The following is a 22,365-nucleotide window of genomic DNA, read 5'->3' as shown; positions in this document are numbered from 1 at the left end:
GGAAGTGCTTTTCATCTATTTATAAAATGGTTGGTGGATGAAAGAAAACTATAATTTATTTTATTTTATTTTATTTTTCTTGTGGAGATTTTAGACGGCGAGTCTTTCTGTTTTTTTTTTTTAAAATGATGGGACAGATCACGGACTACGGGAATAATTGGGTCTCTGGATACAAGTAGTGCTATTTGAGTTGGCTTTTTCTTCTTCATTTTGAACGGGGGATAGTTGAATTTTGAGCAGAATAATTTAAAAAGGGTATTTGTTATGTAGTCCATTTTAATGCCTGGTGATTGATGTTGCTACACAAACTGCAGTGGAGTTTTTACCGTGTTTGAAAGTGTAGTTATAATTATTTTTTTAAGTATTTTTATATTTAAAAATATATTTTTTATTTTTAACATTAGTGTATCAAAATAATTTTAAAAACACTAAAAAATATTAATTTAAAATAAAATAAATAAAATATTTTTTAAATGTAAAAATAAACAGAACAAAATATAAGATGATAATTACGCTCATGGTTGAGAATATATTGAGAATAATTTTTTGCAAAAATATGAAATTATATTGAGAATATATTTTAAAAAATCATTATCTGTCTTCAACTTAATTTTATTCGAGTGGTATAAAATATTTTAAATATACCAGACAGGACAAAACAATGTTGATAATCTTACACAAACATGCATGGAAGTGTAATGCATATGCTCGTATCGTGTAAGAAACTCGAAGCAAAACAAAAATTAATCAATCAATTAATATTATAAAATGCGAGCGCGCACCACTGGCATCCTCCAATAGCCATGTTCGTTTTCATCACCTCACCTCAATCTCTCTCCCACACGTCACCTTCCTTTTCAAAGCTTATTTAATATTTATTGATTGATGGTTTTGTTTTGTTTACACGTGAATGAAATATCAAAGTCGCCTTGCCGTTGCATCTCCATCAATTCCACCGGACCATTTCTCAGTGTAACGGACGGATCACTCGTTTGCGGGTTTTAAATAATTGTTATTTTTAAAGGTATTTTTTGTTTTGAAATATATTAAAATAATATATTATTTTATTTTTTATATTAGTGAATCGAAATAATTTAAGAAATATTTTTTAAAAAATCAATTTAAAACTGAGAAAACAAAAATTTCTAAATTCTTTTACAACAAAAATTGCATCCTCACAAGCAAACAGCCAAACACCACCAGGCCTGATACTATAATGAGAGGCAGTAATTATTTATCAATTTCCCACTGTCACTTTCCGTTGTTTATTTTCACGTGGCTGGCAAACGACAACTGGTAGTAAACTAAAGACAACTTGCAGAGAAGCTAGTGCTCGATTTGTACTGTATTTTGATTGTGATTGTTTTTTTATTTATAAATATATTAAAAATATTTTTAATATTAGCATATTAAAAAATTAAAAAATATAAAAAATATTAATTAAAAATAATTTTTTTCAAAAGAGCAAAAATACAAGGGCTTAAAGAGATATGTTCATCAAATGATGGTGTGTGTCTTCACCTATATATTTAGATTTCCCAAAAAAGTATTGTATCACTAAAATCATGTGATGAATTTTATTATTTAAAAAAAATTAAAAAAAAAGTGTTTTATACTTATAAATGATTAAAATCCTTGTTTTCTAATTGATATAGGATTGGTGGCATTACCTAAGCTTCTAGACGAGGGGCTTGAGTAGTTACAATTATACATGGTTGATGTTCTTATATGCTATGCTATTAATAATACGTGTTTAAACATGCACATAGTAAACCCTTAATAAATATTGTCTCAGTGACTTTATTTGAGATTGTAGTAGTGGTTGCGGTTCAAAATATTTTTCGTTTAGAAATACATCAAAATAATATTTTTTATTTTTAAAAAATTATTTTTATGATCAGCACATCAAAACAATCTGAAAATATAAAAAATATATAATTTTTAGCAAATAAAATAAAATTCAAAGAAACACGGTTCAGCCACATTCCCACACATACTCTAAAATTATATAATAAGTTTTTTCTTTTAAAATACATATACTTGAGAGAGAAACTAATATTAGTTGACATATAAACTATTCTAAAAATACTTTTTATTGTAAGAAAAATGTGGTTGCGTAAGGGACCATGGCACCCAAAACTTTGATGATATTTTTTGAGCCCTGGAAATTTGAAATGTTACAAATTTACCGAATTCAAGACCTTTTGAGTAAGAAAATAGACACCTCGCATCACAGGAATTACCTCCTATTCGCTATAGCCATCCTCGACTTGTTTTTAAAATATATACCCCCATGCTATTCCATGATCACATCCGCGTTCTAATTTTTCTACTTGAATGAGTATTTTATTTTTTTATTCTCATCAATAATTACAAAACAAACAAGATCTCGGAAGCTTTTTGGAAACGTAATGTAAATTGTATTTTTTAAAAAAATAAATTTTTTTATTTTTATTAAAAATAAATTTTTTTATATATTTTGAATCGTTTTAATATGCTAATCTCAAAAATAATTTTTTAAAAATAAAAAAAAATTATTTTGATGTATTTCAGCATAAAATACAATTTAAAAAACAACCACAATTACATTCTTTGTCAATTCATAAAATCATAAGAGAATTGAGCTCCGGTAAATGATTGAGAAATCAATTAAATTTCAACTTACTGTTCTAATTTGATTTCAATAATTAATTTATATAAATCATTCTTTTAATACGAGGATAATTTATTTCAGTTAAAATAAAAAAAATCTAATATTTTTAAACACCCGGAATTATTATATCACTGCATTGATTGTTAAAATAAAAAAAATAAAAAAAATAACCAGCTTGTTAACATGAACATTTTTTTTCCTAAAAATACAGTTGTCAAGTTTGATAATTGACTCGTAAAGAAACCTACATTATCGGGTTAACCTTCAAGTTATTATATTAAATTTAAAGTTACTGAGTCAATTTAAATTAATTATTTTATTTAAATTATTTTATTATTTTTTATGATGATCTAGCTAAGATTAAATCAAGTAAATTGAATCATTAAAAATTCAATCAAATCAAATTAATTTCAACATGTCATCTGTGTATTCAATATGAATCAGCCTCCAAGATAAGGCTAGTTCTCATAAAAACGAGCGAGGGAATGCTCGAGACAAATAAAGGAACAAGATCCTAGAAAAGAAATGTAAATAATAAACTTTCATAGGGGGAGCGTAACTTTCATAGGGGGAGCGTGGTAGAACGCGAGGAAAGCGTGGGTGGGAATTGTGGTAGCTGCTGATAAAAAATAAAAAAAAAACCACGTGGGCATAATAGACAGACAGCTAATTGGGAACAAGCCACTCACATGACCTGGTTGCCATCTGATACTCTCTGCGGATGACAGCAATTTTACTCGCTTCTTATCCTTGGAAGTTGGAACCTTCTACTCCCCCCCCCAGAAAAAAAAAAAAAAAAAAAAAGGCGCTCACATGACCTGGTTGCCATGGGATAGAAAATATACACAAGCTATTTTCATATGTTTTTATATGAAAAATTTTAAAGTATAGATAAAAAGGATTTTTTAGATATATAATTAGATAAATTATAATCATTTATATAAATAAATAAATAAAATAAATAAGAGAGGTGTTTATATCAAAATATTTGATATCGCAAAATAAAATATTTATCCATTTTATACCCATTGAATTTATTTATTAAAATAAATAAAATATAATAGAAATATAAACACATATAACACTGAGTGAATAATAAAAGGAGAAGGTATTATTCAAGGCCTAACTTATTAGAAGTATTATTTCTAAAAAACTATATTTTTATAGTATAAAGCTTATATGCATAATATATATATATACACACATACACAAATATTAAACACAAGACAGGGCATTAAAAAAATTACTATCACAAAATAGCTCACAAAATTTGTGACATAAGTTATGAGAATGGAATAAACCAATAGAAAATTAATTAAAAATAACCATAAAATTATTACTTTTTATATAAAACATTAATATAGAGTGACAAGATCATAAAAGAAAACAAGGAGAAAAGGGGTCCCTTGCCATATTAACTCTTTAACTTGTGATTATGTCATTGGATTGAACCACAACAAATAAAAAACACATGAAGCCCATTCTCGAACAAACTAGACGTTGATGGATGAAACCGAAAAAAAAAAACCAATCACATAAAAAAACTATAATAAAAAAAGAACAAGGGTAAAAATCAAAACAAAAAATAAATTAGAGAGCATGAAAAAAAAAATTTGAGGTTAAATTAAAAAAAACTTTAACAAAATGAAAAAATAAAAATAACGAGGGCCAGATTGAAAAAACAAAACAATATAAACTTTGAATGAGATGTAAAATTAAAAACCAAACAAACTTTAACAATAAAAAAAATGAAAAAAAAATAGAAATTAAAAAAATATATGATAACGTAAAAATAATATATGATAAATTGCAGTTTAAGAACTAAGTTAAAAACATAAAATTTTTATTACAAATGGGCCAAAGATGAAAATAAACAATAAAAAACATAGAGTTTTGAATTCAAAAATCATGAAAAAAGGGGACAAATATGCACTTCCTCCTGTAAAGAGAGGGAAAAAAAAAGAACCAGGGCAGCAAAACACCAATCATTTGTCGTCGCGCATCACAATAGGAGGAAGAAAACATAGTAGCACTTTCAGGGACATGGTGGAAGGCCATGCTTGACCAGCGAGTGGCATTCCATGCGCAGCTAAAAGAATGGGGACGCCATCCACGCGATGACATGTAATGAACACATGCCAGTAACTTTAAAAAAACTTTAACAAAATAAAAAAATAAAAATAATGAGGGCTAGGTTGAAAAAAACAAAATAATATAAACTTTGAATGAGATGTAAAATTAAAAACCAAACAAACTTTAACAATAAAAAAATGAAAAAAAATATAAATTAAAAAAATATATGATAACATAAAAATAATATATGATAAATTGCAGTTTAAGAACTAAGTTAAAAACATAAAAAATTTATTACAAATGGGCCAAAGATGAAAATAAGCAATAAAAAACATAGAGATTTGAATTGACAAATCATGAAAAAAGGGGACAAATATGCACTTCCTCCTGTAAAGAGAGGGAAAAAAAAAGAACCACGACAGCAAAACACCAATCATTTGTCATCACGCATCACGTTAGGAGGAAGAAAACGTAGTAGCGCTTTCAAGGACAAGGTGGAAGGCCATGCTTGACCAGCGAGTGGCGTTCCATGCGCGACCAAAAAAAATGGGGATGTCATCCACGCGATGACATGTAATGAACACATACCAATAACTTTTAAAAATAAAATATTAAAAAATAAAAATAAAATATCAAAACAATCCCCCGCACAACCCTGAAGATTACAATAAAAAAAATGAAATGATAGGAACACCCCTTAATGCATTTTTTTTTGTCTCTTTTAGGAGCATAGATATATTTTAATTGTACCCCAGTAAGGAGATAACCAAAAAGATTTTTGGTTAACAATTCTATTTGTTTTTCATCAAGAGGGTAAATAAGTATTTTTATTGATCTAAAACCCGTGAAAAAAATAATAATACTCATGATCAACATCTTCAAGTTTGGAAACGCGGGGCAACCCATGTTTTCAAAAAATTCAATTTTTTTCCACCTAAAAGTTAATTTGTTTTTGTATGTTTTAAATCGTTTTGATGCGCTGATCTCAAAAATAATTTTTAAATAATGAAAAACATCATTTTGATGCATTTTAATATAAAAAATACTTTAAAAAATAATCACAACCACACTTTCAAATATGCTTTTGAGTTTTGTTGATTTATGGTATCAAAGCGTAATCTCACCTCTCAAACAATTTAAAAAGATTTAAATGCCCTTAAATAGTTCTGATGACCCACGGGCTATATAAAAAAAAAACTAAATTACCCTTATAACCAGGGATCGAATTTTTTTCAGCCAGGAAAAGTGGAAAAATAATCATTTTGTTGTAACAATTCATAATAATACATGTCTATTCATACAACGAAATGACTACTCCCTATAGCGTTTATGTCGATTTTTTAAAATAAATTTCTTAATTAATAAAAATAATAAACATCATGACTCGAGGTTGTTACGAATGGATACTTTGCTCCACCATCGGTTAATAATAGCAATGGTTACAGCGAGATAATATTTGGAGTGTTTAATATTGTAGTATATAGTATCTTTTTATTTAAAAATATATTAAAATAATATTTATATTTATATTTATTTTTATTTTCAATATCAACATATCAAAATTATAAAACAATACTAAAAAAACTTTAATTTAATATCATTTCAATTCAAATACATTTTTCAAAATGCACCAAAACAAAAAAATAAAATATAAAAACAAACCATACCTTACATGTTTATCCCTTGCACGGTTAGTCATCGAATAAACTACAACTCATTTTAACTATAATTTTATCTCAAGATTATTTGAATAACTCAGATTTTATGTCATAAATTCATCAATTAGCTTATTTATTTTCATCTAATTAACCTTTGATATGATTTTTGTCACATTCCTATTTGATCTCAAATGATGATTGCAAATATAGATTTATTCACTTAAAGCTAATTAATTAAAAGTATGTTTTCAACGTTGAGAAAAAAAATAATTTATGTTAAATCACCATGTTGAATGAATGTCTTCAAATTATAATTTTGAAACCCTATCTAATCTATTAACCAGACCTGTTAATTTAGAATATAAATTTAATCATATTTTTTTATATTTTAATTAAATCAATTAAACTCAAGTTACTTTACATGTTAACTCATGTCTTAAATGATCCGATCATATTTTTTATTTATTTTTTTAAAACAATGTTATTTTATTTTTATTTCTTTTAAAAAACTATCCAATTACTTAAATCTCCCTTATTATCTCTCAATGAACACAAGAGAAGTTAATCTCGTCGTATAAATTAAATAACAACCGTTTTCTGATCTGGCTTATATCTTTCAATCATGGAAGAGATTAACAAAAAAAAAAAAAAAAGAAGGAAAGAAAGAAAGGTGGAAATTGGATTTCTGTTGCAAACACAAGCGCCAAAACAGGAGGTTATTTCCCAAAAAAGCAAACAAACAGTAAAACACACACTATTCCACCGCGTATCACGAGCCCCAACACGTATCACTCTTCCACAGCGAGTATTTACCTCATCCACACTCGCGCGTACAAATAGACCCACAAAATCAATCAATTTATCACACATTAACATCGTCTCCCTACTAATATAAACCACTGCCTAAACTTTTCTCCATCCAAAAGAACTCTCATTTCTGTCCATTTTCTCTTCAGAAAACACTTAATTCCCTCCCTCCCTCCCTGTGATTCCTAGCAATGGCAGCATCAACGGTGAGGATTAATCTTGATGGAAAACCGATAAATCAGCTAACAATATTGATGATCGGTGCCGGTGGTTTCATCGGGTCCCACCTCTGTGAGAAGATCTTGCAGGAAACTCCACACAAGATCCTAGCTCTTGATGTTTACAGTGACAAGATCAAGCACCTTCTCGAACCGGATAGTCTCGAGTGGGCTGGCCGGATCCAGTTTCACCGTATCAATATTAAGCACGATTCTCGCCTCGAAGGCCTAATTAAGATGTCAGATCTGGTAATTGCTGTTACTTATTTTTAAGCAGTTAATCTATAATCAAGCGCTAATCATTGTGTTAATTTGTGTGTTTTGGTGCTAATGTGTGATGCAGACGATAAATCTGGCGGCGATCTGTACTCCAGCAGATTATAATACGCGTCCTTTGGATACGATTTATAGCAACTTTATTGACGCGCTGCCCGTGGTAATGTTTGCGTTGGTTTTGTTATTATCGTTGAAATTGATAAAGATGCGGTCTCTATTTATTTTGTTGAAGTTGATGTGTGGTTTGATGTTAATTGAATTTTATTTTTGGAATTATATTAGGTGAAGTACTGTTCAGAGAATGGGAAGCGTTTGATTCACTTCTCGACTTGTGAAGTGTATGGAAAAACTATTGGTAGTTTTCTTCCTAAAGATAGTCCTCTTCGTCAGGTACGATTCGTGTTTTCTTTGTTTTCTTGATGTATGTTAGCGAAGGAGCATTTTTAGGGTACTGTGATTTTGAAGGGTCTTGATCTGTTTGTAATTTTAGATTCGTGATTTAAGCTGCACTTGATGTGCTTGCATTTACATGTAGAGGGGTTGGGTCTTTTTCGATATTTTTACAATAGTTAAGTGCACATACTTAGCTTAATGAAAGTCATTAAGGTAAAAATTTAAAGTTTCAGAGACTTTTAGTCGAAGAGATGTGTTAGAGAGTAATGGAAAACTATTTTGGGGGCTTATCCTACTGTCTACGCTTCTGGGTTGAAATAGTTCTTTGACAAAAGGAGTTCTTTGACAAAAGGTGTGATCACAAAAGTTTCTGAGCATTTAGTTAGGTCATGTAAAACGTTTATAAGAGAGTGCAGGTCATTGGTATTTTCTATTTTGGTTTGGCTCGATTAGAGGTAAAGTTTAGAAACTGATAAAATTGCGCAGTTGGATCATAGCTTGTCTATTATTGATGTTCTTGTTTGAATTGGGAGTTACAAAAGTTGTTATGTTTTGGAATTGCTTTTGATTTTGATTTGTTCTGTTATTTAGTTTTTCATCATATGGTTATAGTTAGAAATGAGGCCAGTAATTCTGTTCGATGTGTTGTGATAGGACCCTGCATACTTTGTCCTCAAAGAAGATGCCTCTCCCTGCATTTTCGGTTCTATCGAGAAGCAGAGGTGGTCCTATGCATGTGCAAAGCAATTGATTGAGAGGTTGATTTATGGTAATCAATCTTGTCCTATGATCTTGCGATTTTGAGTTACTTGGAACATTTTTTTCTGACTTCCTTTCTTAATGGTGGCAGCTGAGGGTGCAGAGAATGGGCTTGAGTTCACCATTGTGAGGCCCTTCAACTGGATTGGACCCAGAATGGATTTCATACCCGGCATTGATGGCCCAAGTGAGGGTGTTCCCAGGGTTCTGGCATGCTTCAGCAATGTTAGTCTACTTTTCACATCATGGATTTTAATCTCATTATTTCATGTTTTTGTGTTCTTTGATTGTGATGTCCCATTTTTGCTTGGTCTCAGGCTCTTCTTCGTCGTGAGCAACTCAAGCTTGTTGATGGTGGTGAATCCCAGAGAACTTTTGTTTACATCAAGGATGCCATAGAGGCGGTCCTCTTGATGATTGTACGTGTTAATTACCCCCCCCCCCCACCCTCTTCTTCTTCTTTTTTTTTTAAAAAAGGGATACCTAATGGTGTGATTTTTATTTAGGAAAATCCTGACAGGGCCAACGGTCATATTTTTAATGTTGGCAACCCTAACAATGAAGTCACTGTTAGGCAGCTTGCTGAAATGATGACAGCGGTGAGGAGTTGTTCTTGTATTTTCGTTTATGTTAATGACTACAGTGCTACCTTCTTCTCTGCCTCCTGAAATTGATTCACTTACTTTTCTTGTAACAGGTCTACGCAAACGTAAGTGGTGAACCTGCACTGGAGGAACCCACAGTTGATGTCAGCTCCAAAGAGTTCTACGGTGAAGGATATGACGATAGTGACAAGAGAATTCCAGACATGACCATAATCAATAAACAACTTGGTATTGCCTTGTTTCTTGAGCTACATTTTCAAGTTTACTCTCTCTAGTTCTTGACATTTGTTTGGTGGAGCATCAGGTTGGAACCCCAAGACATCTCTGTGGGACTTGCTTGATTCAACCCTCACTTATCAACACAAGACGTATGCCGAGGCAGTCAAGAAGGTTATCTCAAAACCCACAACCAGCTGAAGAAATAAACCAGACATGAGAAAAGATGTATTCTTGGACGGGCTGGTAATTAGCAGGCGTTTCTATTCTTTTCAAGGAAATCGTAAGTATATCATAATGGTTGATTCCCAATACGCTACAATTTTTGTTTTTCCGGGTGTCGGTGGTCAGTGGCGTACTGTAGCTCAGGAATGTGTTCTGAACGTTAAACCTCGAGAATATATTAGATTCTGATCAGCAAGTACATCTGTCTTACTGTAATTTGTCACTTGGAGCATGGGTTGCCACATAAAGGGGGCGTTATACAAGCTTGTTCTATTTCTTTAGAGGGGTTTGCATGTCCGTGCCTCCATTCTGTTTCTGCTGCAAAGTGTTGTATTAATTTGTTTACCCTCTTGAGCCTTTTTCCTTCAAATTATTATTTATTAATTCCAATCTTGTTAGCCTTTTTCACCTTCCTCTCGTCGCAAAATCTAGACCTGTTTTAGCTTGAGTCTCAAAAAAGCTTGATGCTCTCGTGCATCCTGAGTCTTAAGCCTGCTAACGCGGGCTGAAGTTGTGTTTTCTTGTCTGCGAGTATATGGTCTTGGGCTCCTTTGTGTTTCGGTAGCCTAATTTTTTGGGGCGTGATGCGTAAAGAGAGGAAATTGAAAGAAAGGGGGCTGGTTTTTAATTGAATCAAATCATATAATTTATTGATCGATCTGGTTAGCTTAGCTACCTGGACGGACGATTTGGTTAAATCCAATTCAGATCCAGTATGATTAACATTAAAACAACAATATTATTTTAAAGAAATCAGCAGACTTTTCTAGATTCGTTGTGGAATCGAGTTCAATAACCATGTTTTACACTTGCTTATATCAACAGAAGAAGAAGATTATGAAATATATATATTTTTTTGATAACCCGGGTGTCCGGGCCAGCTTGTGTGCACCACGATTATTTTCCGGGTCTACTGAACATCCTACAAGTCTAGTAGATAAATAAGATACCACGAGGATAACAAGCATATACATGGAGGGTCGAACTCGGAACGGGAGGTAAGGTAAACCTTTGACCACTGAGCTAGACCCTCAAGTACATTATGAAATAATAACCCTCAAGTGCATTATTATGAAATAATATTTCAATCGACAAGATGGATACTTTTAATCCAAAAAATAAATTTTCAGATCGTGATGTGTTTTTTTCATATTGTTTATAGAAGCTAATCCAACATTTTTATTTAGTAAACTAAATTTCAACAACCTGAGCAACAAATATCTGGTTGGTTGCAGCGTGCGGAGTTTGAAGAGAGAGTAAAAACAAATTAACTCCCACAAAACCGTTGACCCATTTTCTACATGAAGTTATATATAGTGTTCAGGGCCCAACACCGTGAGAGGAAGGCATGGAGGGTGGTGAGTTTTGAATCTATAATTATGCTTCCATTTACAAAAAGCTTCCTTCTGCTCCCCAGCATTTTCTTCATTGGCTTGGACACCCTGGCTAACAATAATAGCATAACCACTGCTTGCTTTACAAATGATACCTCTTCAGTTTGCTTGCTCTCTTCGCCTCCTTTGCAAAGCACAAAACATGTCATCAACCGCCCATACAGATCTTCTGTTCCGGATAGATTCAAAACATATTTTTTAAAAGCCAACCATACATCAAATTTGGACCAGCATCATCATTAGCGTCATCATGCGCGAGAACACGGATTGTGTTCTATCGAAGCCTTCGGCTAGAACACATTTTAGAGCTTTTATGCTTCAAATACAATATATCTCCTTGAAAAGCACATTCTTCAAAACAAAATTTATTATGAGACTATGAACATGACAATATCATTTAAAAAAATATCCAGATAACAGATCCTGCCCAACCTACTCTGTCCATGTACTTAGAATTTGAGAATTGAAATCCAATTTTGTAACATGTTCATCCGATGGCAATTTATATTTGACGTGTACTCACTTTGCATATCAATTAGTGCTAATGAGCTTTCAATCCTTCATTGCAGAGGTATATATTATTAAGTCAAGAATTAATCATCAATACCATGAACTTAACAAAAAATCAAGGTTGTAATAATAGTTCCATCATTCCCTTTGAAGTATGTTTGTTTTTACTTTTTAAAAGTGTTTTTAGAAAGAATTAATTTTTTTTATTCTTTTCTTTACTTCAAATTAATATTTTTAAATTATTTTGATGTGCTAATATAAAAAATATATTTTTAAAAATAATAATAAAATATTATCTTTATGTATTTATGAATAAAATATATTTTAAAAAACAACGAACTAGTATACTTTTAAATGCATCAGAAACCACCAGGACAATATAAACATTCTCTCACGAGTACAAGTGCGTGTGTAAGAATTAATAACACGTTAAAGAAAGGTTGGAATGGAGATAAAAAGAAATGGGATTCATTTTGAGAACAAGAAAGAGAAGTCTCTAATTGTGCAACTCAAGCCACATCGAATCAATTGGTCTCTATGATTGAATCACTCATACATAAGTTAGAAAAAAATAAATCAAGGAAGAAGAAGAATTTATTCCCACTCGCTTCACCATCAAATAAAAATATCATGTGTATCAGATGATCAGGCTTCTAAATTAAGTACTTCCCATGATAAAAACAAAAGGAATAATAAAATCACATGTACTCTCCATAAAAGCCCAACACGAATATTTAAAATTAAATACACAAATTCAATCTTGCTAAAAAAAAAAACAAGAAGAAAAAAACCAAAACACCCGAGAAAAATAATATGGTCCTGGCCTAGAGTTTGACATGAAAAAAGAGTATGAACTATAAAGTTATTAGGTGAACTTGAATTAGTTTTTTTAATATTAAAATGATAGTTGTTTTATTTTTTTTTAATAAAATTTCTCAGATTTGATCAAAGTTGATAAATTATGTTAGGTTTTTTTTGTTTTTGTGGTGTAAGGGTGTTTTTTTTTTAAATAATTTTTATATTGTTTTTAAACTATTTTGATATAGTGATATAAAAATAAATTTTAAAAAATAATAAAAGTATTATTTTAATATATTTTTAAATAAAAATTAATTTAAAAAACAGCAATCACCATGATAAGCAGTTTCGATAGGTAAGACTAACCAAGTTTAATAATTATGGTACCAAATTCAAGACATGTCCAAAACGCAAGGTTCGATCGTTAAGACTAACCAAGTTTAATAATTATGGTACCAAATCCAAGACATGTCCAAAACGCACGCGTTTTGAATGATGATTGCAGGCAAGATGATCGAAAAAAAGCGAGACAAACCATCATTTTTTTAACCATAGTTTGGCCCTCTTATCATGACGCTTGTCCTTCCTGTTCCTCTTAAATACCTTAGTAGCCGGCCATTAACTCCAAGAATCTCGTGCTTTGTTTTCTCTCCTTTGCCCGCATCAAATCTCACAAGCATTTTCCATTACTAAAGGTTTTCATTTTCACCTCCCCACTCTTTATACCAACCATGTCGTGATCTGTGCATTCCTTTTCCATGCCACCATATTCTCTTTGTTTTTTTTCTTCTCTTTTACACTAAGAATATTGTTCTTGAAAAACATCTTTCTAGAATTTTTTAAATTATAACTGAGATCGATACGCTGATACATGGAACCCGTAATAATTAAGAACTCACTTTTTTTTTTTTCCTATTACAGGGTCCATACTGTTAGTGGTTTTCTTGTTACCTTGGCATGCAAAATTCTTCACATTTAGAACACACTAACACACACTTCAAAACTCTTAAAACTTACACTTGTATGTGTTTTTCTTAGCTGTAAAGAGGCCCACAGTTTCTATTGTTGCCCACACGACCACATTTGACACCCCTAAGCTAAGACCTCTCTTGACTCGCCCTCTCTCCCCTTGTGTTTTTGTCATGTCTTTCTCTTTCTCTTTCCCTTTTTAACACCGTGAAGGTGAAGTCATTAAGCATGTTTCTGTTTCTGTGCTTATTTGCCTTAAATTCCTTTTCTTTTGTATCCGATTGAGGATTTTGCTTGTTTGAGAAGGAAAAACAGCGAAGAAAAAGAGGAGGGGTTTTAATTCTCTCTTAGCTCGGCTATGACCCCTGCAGGGAAAGTTACTGGTTTTCACAAAGAGGGTAATGACTGGTATGTTTCTTCACCATATCTCTTTTAATCTCTCAAACCCATATTTTAAATTTATTTTCTTGGGATTTTTGACTGTTTTCTGTATTGGGTGTGTTCGGTTTGAGTTTATTTGTCATTGGGTTTGTTCTAAAGCTGTGATTGTGTGTAGTTACCAGAATTATGTATTGGAATTTGAATTTTGAGTTCTTTTCCTTTGTTAAAACCATGCCTTCTAATGTAATTCACGGGCTTTTGAAGAAAAAAGGAATTTAAAAATAAAATAAAATTGATTGTGTGTGGGATTGACTGATAATATGATTTCTTGGTGGGTTTTGCAGGTTCTGCAATGCAGGGTTGCCAAGTGATATCACTGTTGTTGTGGATGGTATAAAGTTTCATCTTCATAAGGTAGGTTGATATTCACCTACTTGAAGGGGTTGAGAGCTCCAGTCACTGATTCATCATCCTTTTGTTGTTTTGTGTACCTGCCTTTTAATATTTTTGAATTCTTTTATCTATGGTTTATGTAAAATTGTGGATAGTTTATACCCTTTTCCTGGTTGAATTTTTGACCTAAATATGTTTGATGCCGATCACGATTAGAGTGTTCGGCATGGTTTATAGTGGTGGTGCTCAGGAGTGTAGTGCAGTTTCTGGGATATTACTGGATATTGTGAATCACTTGCTTTTAGTGGGATCATCATTTTCCTTGAGACCATACTCCAACATGCTTTTCATCCAGGAAACAAAATACCTTTCATAAAAAAACCCAAAACCATTTATATTGCTGCAGGATGCAGAAAATCTGCTAGCTAATACTTTAACCTGTGAACAGAGTGCCTATTGTGGCACAAGAAACTTGAAGGTTTAGTTTACATCTTCTTAAACATCTGGTTTGATTTTTCTTGAAAAATCAAATGACATCATTTTTCACCGCACCTGGTATGAATTTTAATTTCTTACCAAATCATAGTGCTTTCTATGCTTGACTTGATCAAATTGTACTGTATTACTTATTTGCGCAAAGACTTCCTCAATGGGGAGCTGATGGTATTAGTCAAATTGGATTTTGGAAATATTGATAACATCTTATTGTCCAGTTTCCATTGGTGTCAAAATGTGGGAAGATAGCACGAATATGTGAAGAATCCTCTGAAAAGGCACTCGTCACAGTATTAGAGGAATTCCCTGGTGGTCCAGACACTTTCTTGATTGCAGTAAAGTTTTGCTATGGCTTACGGATGGAATTGACACCTAGAAACATAGTAATGGTGTATTGCGTAGCAGACTATCTTCAAATGATGGATGAGTATGGAGAAGATAATTTGCTTTCCAAGTCTGAGAACTTCTTCCACAAGAATGTACTTCACAACTGGAAAGACTGTATATTGGCTCTTCAAAGTTCTGATCCTGTTATTGCAAGGGCTGAAAAGCTCCAGATTATAAGAAAATGTTTGAGTGCTCTATCCATGATGGTATGCACAGATCCTAGTTTGTTTGGATGGCCCATGATGATGTATGGTAGCTTACAGAGCCCTGGTGGTAGCATCCTGTGGAATGGTATAAACACTGGGGCAAGAATCCGAAGCGCAGAATCTGACTGGTGGTTTGAGGACATCTCATACCTTAGTGTAGGTTTGTTTGAAAGATTGATAAATACAATGGAAACCAGAGGCATAAGACCTGAAATTCTTGTGGGTGCAATTATGTATTATGGCAGGAAGTACTTACCGGGCCTGGGCAGGTGGAAGAGTGGACAAAGTGGGAAAACTAGAACAGTTGCCAGTTTTAGCTTGACACCTGCTGTTGTTGATCAAAAGGTTTTGATAGAAACCATCGAGAAACTTCTCCCAGAGAAGAAGGGGAAATCTTTTTGCTGTTTTTTATTGGGACTTCTTCGAGTGGCACTGATACTGGGTGTCAGTCAAATGTGCAAGGACTCTTTAGAGAGGAGAATAGGGATGCAACTGGAAGTGGCTACCCTAGATAGTCTTCTTATTCCTGCGTATTCAGATTCTGATACTTTGTATGATGTTGACTGTGTAGAAAGGATCATTCATCATTTCATGTCTTCAGAATCAAGGACTACATCATTTTCTCCACCATCATTGGACCCAGAAACATCTCCGGCATCTGAACCACTAAGAAAGGTTGCAAAACTGATAGATAACTACATCGCAGAGGTTGCTTCTGATGTAAATTTGAAACCTAGAAAGATACGCTTTCTTGCAGAGGCCCTTCCGGAATCTTCAAGGCCATTGCATGACGGGCTTTACAGAGCACTAGATATCTACTTCAAGGTTTGAAATTATTGGATTTGCTTCTGAAATACAACCTTCTTAGTTTAGAAGGTTTCTGATTACTTGTGGCATTTTGCAGGCACACCCTTGGCTATCAGAGAAGGAGAAGGAAGAACTTTGCAACACCATTGACTACCAGAAGCTCTCCATTGATGCCTGTGCCCATGCTTCCCAGAATGCAAGGTTACCGCTTAGAGTGGTTCTTCAAGTCTTGTTCTTTGAGCAGATGCAATTGAGAACTGCCCTTGCTGGCTGTCTAAATGTCTTGGACACTGAAAGTGCCCCTGCTGGTCCAATGACCGTTCCTAGTGAAATGGCGGGCCAGATTGTGCAGAGAGATGGGTGGATAACAGTTGTGCGAGAGAACCAGGTTTTAAAGGGAGATATGGAAAGTATGAGGTCTAGAGTTGGGGAACTTGAAGAAGAATTTAATAAAATAAAACAGGAGATGAAGAAAGTGACCAAATCACATAGCTCTCTTAGTTCCCCTCGCTTGGTTGCCAGGAAAATTGGGTGCAAGCTTATCCCACGATCCACAGATGCCCAGCCTGATCCTGTTGACAGTGCTGGACCCACTCCCAGAACATCTGTTGAACAAGCACGCCGCTCCCACCATTCGAGGCACCGGAAGAGTTTCTCTTTGTTTTGAGAGTAACACAAGGACACTGAAGACTGATTTGATGCATAGAAGGTGTGCTAGTTCTACAAGGCAGGGCAAAGAGGATCACAGTTTCGTATCACAGAATTGGTTTCAAATTGTATGGAAAATGGAATGCAATTTCTCCTCATCCTCGTTGAAGTGTACTTCTTTCGAAAATATCTGACCATCTGGAAAGGGAAATCTATTAGACTTCTCGAACCACAGGATTATGGAAAGTCCTATAGTGCTTTTTAAAAGCAATATGCTCCAATCCAAATCTGGACTCGTAGAGAAATGTTACACCAGATTTAGAATGGAGCTGTCATACATCATGTATTTATCATAGAAGAAAAGTGTAGTTACTTTTTGTTTGTGGTTTTTCTGGCACCCTTTTACGGCCCATACGTGTATAGCTCTGTGAATTGTTTTTTAAGATTGCCAAACGTTGGAAATATATCATAAAACTCATGTTGCATGTTTGAACTTCCATCTCAGTCTGACTAATTTCTGTATTCTTTATGTTTGATGTTCCAATTTGTATGTTTTCAAGTCTATGCATTGGATAATTTTGACGATGATTCGGCTCTCTAAAATGCGTAGTATACATCAACTAATATAAGCTGCAGTTTTCTTCCTGGAACTTCAGGCTTGCAGTTCTAAAGCCTCCGGTTGCTTTAGGGGAAAAACAGAACTAAGTCTAATGCATGTGGAATTTGTCTGCAAAGCCTTTTGGCATTCTTTTTGAAGATACAGGTGAAAACGAGCAAAGCAAGCAGCATTTTTTGGATTTGCTTCTAACATCCTAATGGGGTGTTTGAGATGTTACGGTGATAGAGCCTTTATGGGTTTTGGCGCGAAGATAGTCTTGTTAGGGTGCCAATTTTCATGCCCATGAAGGCAAAATGTAGCTAAGATTCAGGATCCTAAGAAACTTATATGCCTGAAGTGGAGTACTGTTGCAAAAGAAAAAGCCAGGGGAGTGCTAAGCTATCCTCAAAACGTGCCATGAATCAAGAAAAGATGAATGGCCCAAAAACACTCCAAGGAGACCTGGAAATGATAAAATTAATTCCAGAAGGAAGAAGAATACTTTAGGGCGAGGAGAAAGAAACTTCAAGAATTATTTATGTGTTAAATTAATAATGTTGTATGCTTCTTCCAACAAACGTCGCTTTGGCCGAGTGGTTAAGGCGTGTGCCTGCTAAGTACATGGGGTTTCCCCGCGAGAGTTCGAATCTCTCAGGCGACGTTTCGAAATTTATTTTGAACAAATTTCGAAAGAGTCCTTCAATTTTGGATCTTTTTCTACAATAAAATTGATGAAAAAAAAAAAACCTTGAGACTAAACTTTTGATGACTCAATTGATTAAAAAAACATTGTTTGAGTACTTAATCGTGATAATCTACATAATCAAGGGACTTTCCCCAAAACATCCTCTCCAATCTCTGTGCTCTCGACCGCATCCAATCCCTCGAACCAGTGTTCTCACTCGACACATCACCCGAACTCCTAAACCTAGTAACTCCTCCTTTAAGTCCCAACATACTACAAAATAAAAACCAAACAGACGACAGACTTTGCCTTTTTGACTCGCCGGACAACCACAGATCAAATCGGAGTAAAAAATCTGTTGTCTCCGTCGAGACAACAGTAACTAAGCTCTATTTAATAGTATTACTTAAAAAAAATCATTTTTCGATAAGAAAAAAATAATGTCAGCTTCTTCGCTGTACTGTAAACTCTCCCCTCTCTCCAACTCCTTTGCTTCTAACGACGTCGCTCCGATCACCAATCTCACCGTCAAGATTTTCAGTTCCGTCAAAAACCACCGCAACGATTTCCGTTCTCATCCAATAAAATTAGTCTGCTCTTTCAACAATACCACTCACTCTGTTAAATGCTCCCTTTCTGATTCTACCTCCGGTACCGTTACTAACGGTAATTTGAACGATGATCCCGGGGTTTTGGATATTTCTTCTGAGTTGAGAACTGATGGCGGCGATAATGGTTGTGGGGGTGATAGTGGAGGTTCTTCTGGTAGTGGCGGTGGAGGAGGAGGAGGTGGAGGAGACGGTGGTGATAGTGAGGAGAAGGAGTTTGGACCGATAATGAAATTCGAGGAAGTAATGAAGGAAATAGAGGCACGTGGAGTTGAGCTTCCTGCTGATATGATGGAAGCTGCTAAATCTATCGGGATTCGCAAAATGTTTCTCCTTCGTTACCTCGATTTGCAGGTCTTTTTTTTAATGATTTTATAAAGTTATTGATTTTCGTTTTAAAATTTAATAGAATAAATATAATAATTGTTTGATTTTGGTGGTATTGTAAATCTGTTATTGCAGGGATCAGCTTGGCCACTAGGTTTTTTAATGAAGTACTGTACTATGCTGCGTAATCGAATGCTTGCTGATCCTTCTTTTCTTTTCAAAGTTGGAACAGAGGTTTGTTTCTGGTAATCTTTTATATATATATAGAGAGAGAGTTGTATATGCGGGGTTATTTGAATTTGAAGTATTCATATTATGCATTGAAATTAATATTCTTGTTGATGATGGGTGTTGCAGATAGTTATCGATTCGTGTTGTGCAACGTTTGCGGAGGTCCAGAAGAGGGGAAAGGATTTCTGGTCAGAGTTTGAGTTGTATGCGGCGGATCTTTTGGTTGGGATCGTGGTCGACATTGCTTTGGTTGGATTGCTAGCTCCTTATGCTCGTATTGGGAAGCCGGCTGTTTCAGGTGGGTTGTTTGGGAGCATGCAGCAGGCATGTGCGGCTCTTCCTAGCAGGTTATATATTCTCCCTTGAATATTAAACTTAAGTAGTGTTGCTTTATGATTTGAACTTTAGGCGCCATATTGCCTAGAATATCGAAATGTTTTTTTTTTAATGCTCTAATCAGCTGAGATACTCTAGCCACTTCTATAAACTCAACTTCATTGGTTAGAACCTTGCCGTGCTGCTTGACTAGTGAGGGAAATGGTCATTTGCTAGTAAAATTCATATAGGGCTTTATTGGCCATGCCACTTTGGCTGGACGAGAACTTGATGGTTAGGTCTTCATTTAGCTATCGTAGGATTTGACCTTCTTGAATGTTTACTTCAATGACAATATATGCAGGAATCATGTAGCACTTGGAGAGTTGCGTTTGACCACTTGATACAAAATTAAAGTAACTGTTACTATATAAATGCAATGAGAAGCATTTCCATTCAAGGGTACCATGTTGTACCCTGTTGATTCCCTTTTCCATTCACATTCTCTTATTGCAGATTCTCAATTTTGAGAATATACCGTTGGTTTCTTGCTTCCTTCACAAAGCCTCTTATTTTTTTTTGCAGTGTTTTTGAAGCTGAAAGGCCAGGATGCAAATTCTCTGTGAAACAGCGCACTGCCACCTACTTTTACAAGGTACCACATGTGATTCAAATATAGCTGCATGTTCAGAAAACCTCAAAACTGACACCCCAAAGGGAGGGTGCATTTTAGTTGTTATTGGTATCTTATTTCACAATTCTTGTTTTAGGAACTGTGTTCGAATGCATGTTTCATATTAGTCCTTGGTTTTCTATGCTTCTAGTGGTACTTTTACTATTACTTTCTTCTGCTTCTGATGTACTTTATTGGAAAATTCTGTATTCAGGGTGTATTATACGGTTCAGTTGGGTTTGGTTGTGGACTTATTGGCCAAGGCATTGCTAATCTAATAATGACTGCCAAACGGTACTCCTTTTATCTTCATGATTTCTCTCTCGTTCTATTTCATTGTTGTTCCATAAATGAATGGGCTTTGTGATGCTATGAATATATCCTCGAGTCTTTTTTCTTATACAAAATGTATCCTTGAGTTCTGACTTTTAAATCATTTAAGAATGCCATATCAAGCAATTTGGCTGGTTCTGTTTTTCTATTGAGTTTGATTTATATTCATAAAGATGTTACTCTCTCTATTTCAAGATGTTTGGGCTGCCTTAAGAGTGTCAGTTGTACTCTGCAGTTGGTCTGGCAAATGGGCCATCAAGCATTAGTTTCTCTCATATTTATTTTTCATTAACAATTGAATTGTATATTATTCTGTTTTGTCTACCGAGCATACCAGGGAAATTGAACAATAAGAGTGCATGGTTTCCCATATTAGAGGAAAATCTACTGAGTAACGCATGCCCCTGTTGCAGCTGAGCAGCTGGAAAATATATGTCTGAGAAATTTGTATTGAAAATGATACCTTTGCGTTTGCATTTACCTGTTCTATCTTCTACTTGTAAAAAAAAAAAAACCTTCTACTTGTTTTCTTCAAGAAGCTGAAGCTGCATAAGAGTTCTATTTTTATTTGTCTTGCTAAAAAATACAATGCTCTATGACAGTGGTGGTTTTTTTTACTAAAGGTGATACTTGTTCTTTTGGAGATGAAGTGCTAATTGCTTTGTTCTGTTTTTCTCTATCATCAGAAGCATAAAGAAATCAGATGAGGACATTCCTGTTCCACCTCTTGTGCAAAGTGCGGTTCTTTGGGGTATGTTTATATATAATTTTTTCCAACTTCTGGTTTCTAATTCTTGAACAATGGCAACTTATCAGTGCAAACTTTGTTGGCCAGTCTATTTTTGCTATTGGTTTCCGAACTAGCTGAGCTGAGGTTTTAGTCGATACTGCAACATTTAAAATTTCATTTTGTTTTTAGTCTCTTTTGCAGCAGTAATTTCATTTATTCATTAGGATTACGTAAGTAATTTGCTTTCAATTTTTATTCTGGCTAGACTTTTTGCTCTCCCATCGGTATTCTGATGATATATTTATATGATTCTTCGTCGTCTTCTTTCATCGATGCCTTGCTGTTTATGGTTTTTGCCTTGTCAGGTGTGTTTCTTGCTTTATCTTCCAACACTCGCTACCAAATTATTAATGGACTGGAGCACCTGGTTGAAGCATCACCTGTGGCAAAACAGGTCCCACCTGTTGCCATGGCTTTCACTGTTGGTGTGCGATTTGCCAACAATATTTATGGTGGCATGCAGTTCGTAGATTGGGCAAAATTGAGTGGGGTGCAATAGTTGAAGTCGTCTCCTTCACTTTCTTCTTCCTGCTATGAAATGAGTACGAAAGTTCCCGATTCCTCAGGGTGACCGTGTCTTTGCTCGACGGGTGACCAGAAAGGCACTTGAATTTAAGGTTTTCTTACCTCCCGAAGCCATTGATGGACCCATGCTCTTCCATTCATCACCTTGAAGCAGAGTAACGACATCTATCATGGGATCAACAGAAGCCTTTTCCTTTATGCTTTGGCTTGTCAGCATGACAACCGTTACACGCGGTTGGTAGGATATTAAAAATTTAAACATAGTTAACTATATACAATTATACATTTAAGGTTTCATTTGAAATTTTGTTAGTGTCAAATAATATTTTAAAATACAATCTCGATCACATTTTTAAACAGAATTTAAAATTTAATTCAAATACAGGAAAAGCAATTTATGTATTAAGGT

General features: G+C 34.1%; 3 protein-coding genes and 1 non-coding gene across 4 annotated transcripts; all 4 read left to right on the top strand.

Annotated features, from left to right (window-relative positions):
* Positions 1–7,287: 7,287 nt before the first annotated feature.
* Positions 7,288–10,291, top strand: LOC133680266 (UDP-D-apiose/UDP-D-xylose synthase 2-like). Its single transcript, XM_062103093.1, has 9 exons — positions 7,288–7,658; positions 7,753–7,845; positions 7,968–8,075; positions 8,733–8,847; positions 8,929–9,062; positions 9,155–9,256; positions 9,344–9,436; positions 9,535–9,670; positions 9,747–10,291. Exons 1-9 carry the CDS (start codon positions 7,383–7,385, stop codon positions 9,857–9,859), a joined length of 1,170 nt encoding a protein of 389 aa, XP_061959077.1. The 5' UTR covers positions 7,288–7,382; the 3' UTR covers positions 9,860–10,291.
* Positions 10,292–13,207: 2,916 nt separating this feature from the next.
* On the top strand, positions 13,208–17,368 carry LOC133680387 (BTB/POZ domain-containing protein At3g44820-like). The gene is made up of 5 exons (XM_062103303.1): positions 13,208–13,280; positions 13,861–13,962; positions 14,280–14,349; positions 15,042–16,241; positions 16,321–17,368. Exons 2-5 carry the CDS (start codon positions 13,913–13,915, stop codon positions 16,888–16,890), a joined length of 1,890 nt encoding a protein of 629 aa, XP_061959287.1. The 5' UTR covers positions 13,208–13,280; positions 13,861–13,912; the 3' UTR covers positions 16,891–17,368.
* Positions 17,369–18,048: 680 nt separating this feature from the next.
* TRNAS-GCU (transfer RNA serine (anticodon GCU)) lies at positions 18,049–18,130 on the top strand. The gene has a single exon. It is a non-coding gene; the product is annotated as a tRNA-Ser (tRNA).
* Positions 18,131–18,314: 184 nt separating this feature from the next.
* On the top strand, positions 18,315–22,260 carry LOC133679402 (protein RETICULATA-RELATED 1, chloroplastic). Its single transcript, XM_062101989.1, has 7 exons — positions 18,315–19,116; positions 19,225–19,323; positions 19,447–19,667; positions 20,221–20,290; positions 20,523–20,602; positions 21,328–21,392; positions 21,737–22,260. Exons 1-7 carry the CDS (start codon positions 18,595–18,597, stop codon positions 21,928–21,930), a joined length of 1,251 nt encoding a protein of 416 aa, XP_061957973.1. The 5' UTR covers positions 18,315–18,594; the 3' UTR covers positions 21,931–22,260.
* Positions 22,261–22,365: the final 105 nt, after the last annotated feature.

Source organism: Populus nigra, chromosome 19, assembly GCF_951802175.1.
Source record: "Populus nigra chromosome 19, ddPopNigr1.1, whole genome shotgun sequence".
Taxonomy (NCBI): domain Eukaryota; kingdom Viridiplantae; phylum Streptophyta; class Magnoliopsida; order Malpighiales; family Salicaceae; genus Populus; species Populus nigra.
Note: the sequence above shows the minus strand (reverse complement) of the source record. Positions and strands in the feature narration are given on the sequence as shown.

Coding starts and splice junctions, on each gene's coding strand:
- LOC133680387 (XM_062103303.1), top strand. CDS start 13,913: ATGACCCCTGCAGGGAAAGTTACTGGTTTTCACAAAGAGGGTAATGAC. Junction 14,350..15,041: donor TAAAGTTTCATCTTCATAAG/GTAGGTTGATAT, acceptor CTTATTGTCCAG/TTTCCATTGGTGTCAAAATG. Junction 16,242..16,320: donor CACTAGATATCTACTTCAAG/GTTTGAAATTAT, acceptor GGCATTTTGCAG/GCACACCCTTGGCTATCAGA.
- LOC133680266 (XM_062103093.1), top strand. CDS start 7,383: ATGGCAGCATCAACGGTGAGGATTAATCTTGATGGAAAACCGATAAAT. Junction 7,846..7,967: donor TTATTGACGCGCTGCCCGTG/GTAATGTTTGCG, acceptor GAATTATATTAG/GTGAAGTACTGTTCAGAGAA. Junction 9,437..9,534: donor TTGCTGAAATGATGACAGCG/GTGAGGAGTTGT, acceptor TTCTTGTAACAG/GTCTACGCAAACGTAAGTGG.
- LOC133679402 (XM_062101989.1), top strand. CDS start 18,595: ATGTCAGCTTCTTCGCTGTACTGTAAACTCTCCCCTCTCTCCAACTCC. Junction 19,668..20,220: donor TGTGCGGCTCTTCCTAGCAG/GTTATATATTCT, acceptor TTTTTTTTGCAG/TGTTTTTGAAGCTGAAAGGC. Junction 20,603..21,327: donor CTAATAATGACTGCCAAACG/GTACTCCTTTTA, acceptor CTCTATCATCAG/AAGCATAAAGAAATCAGATG.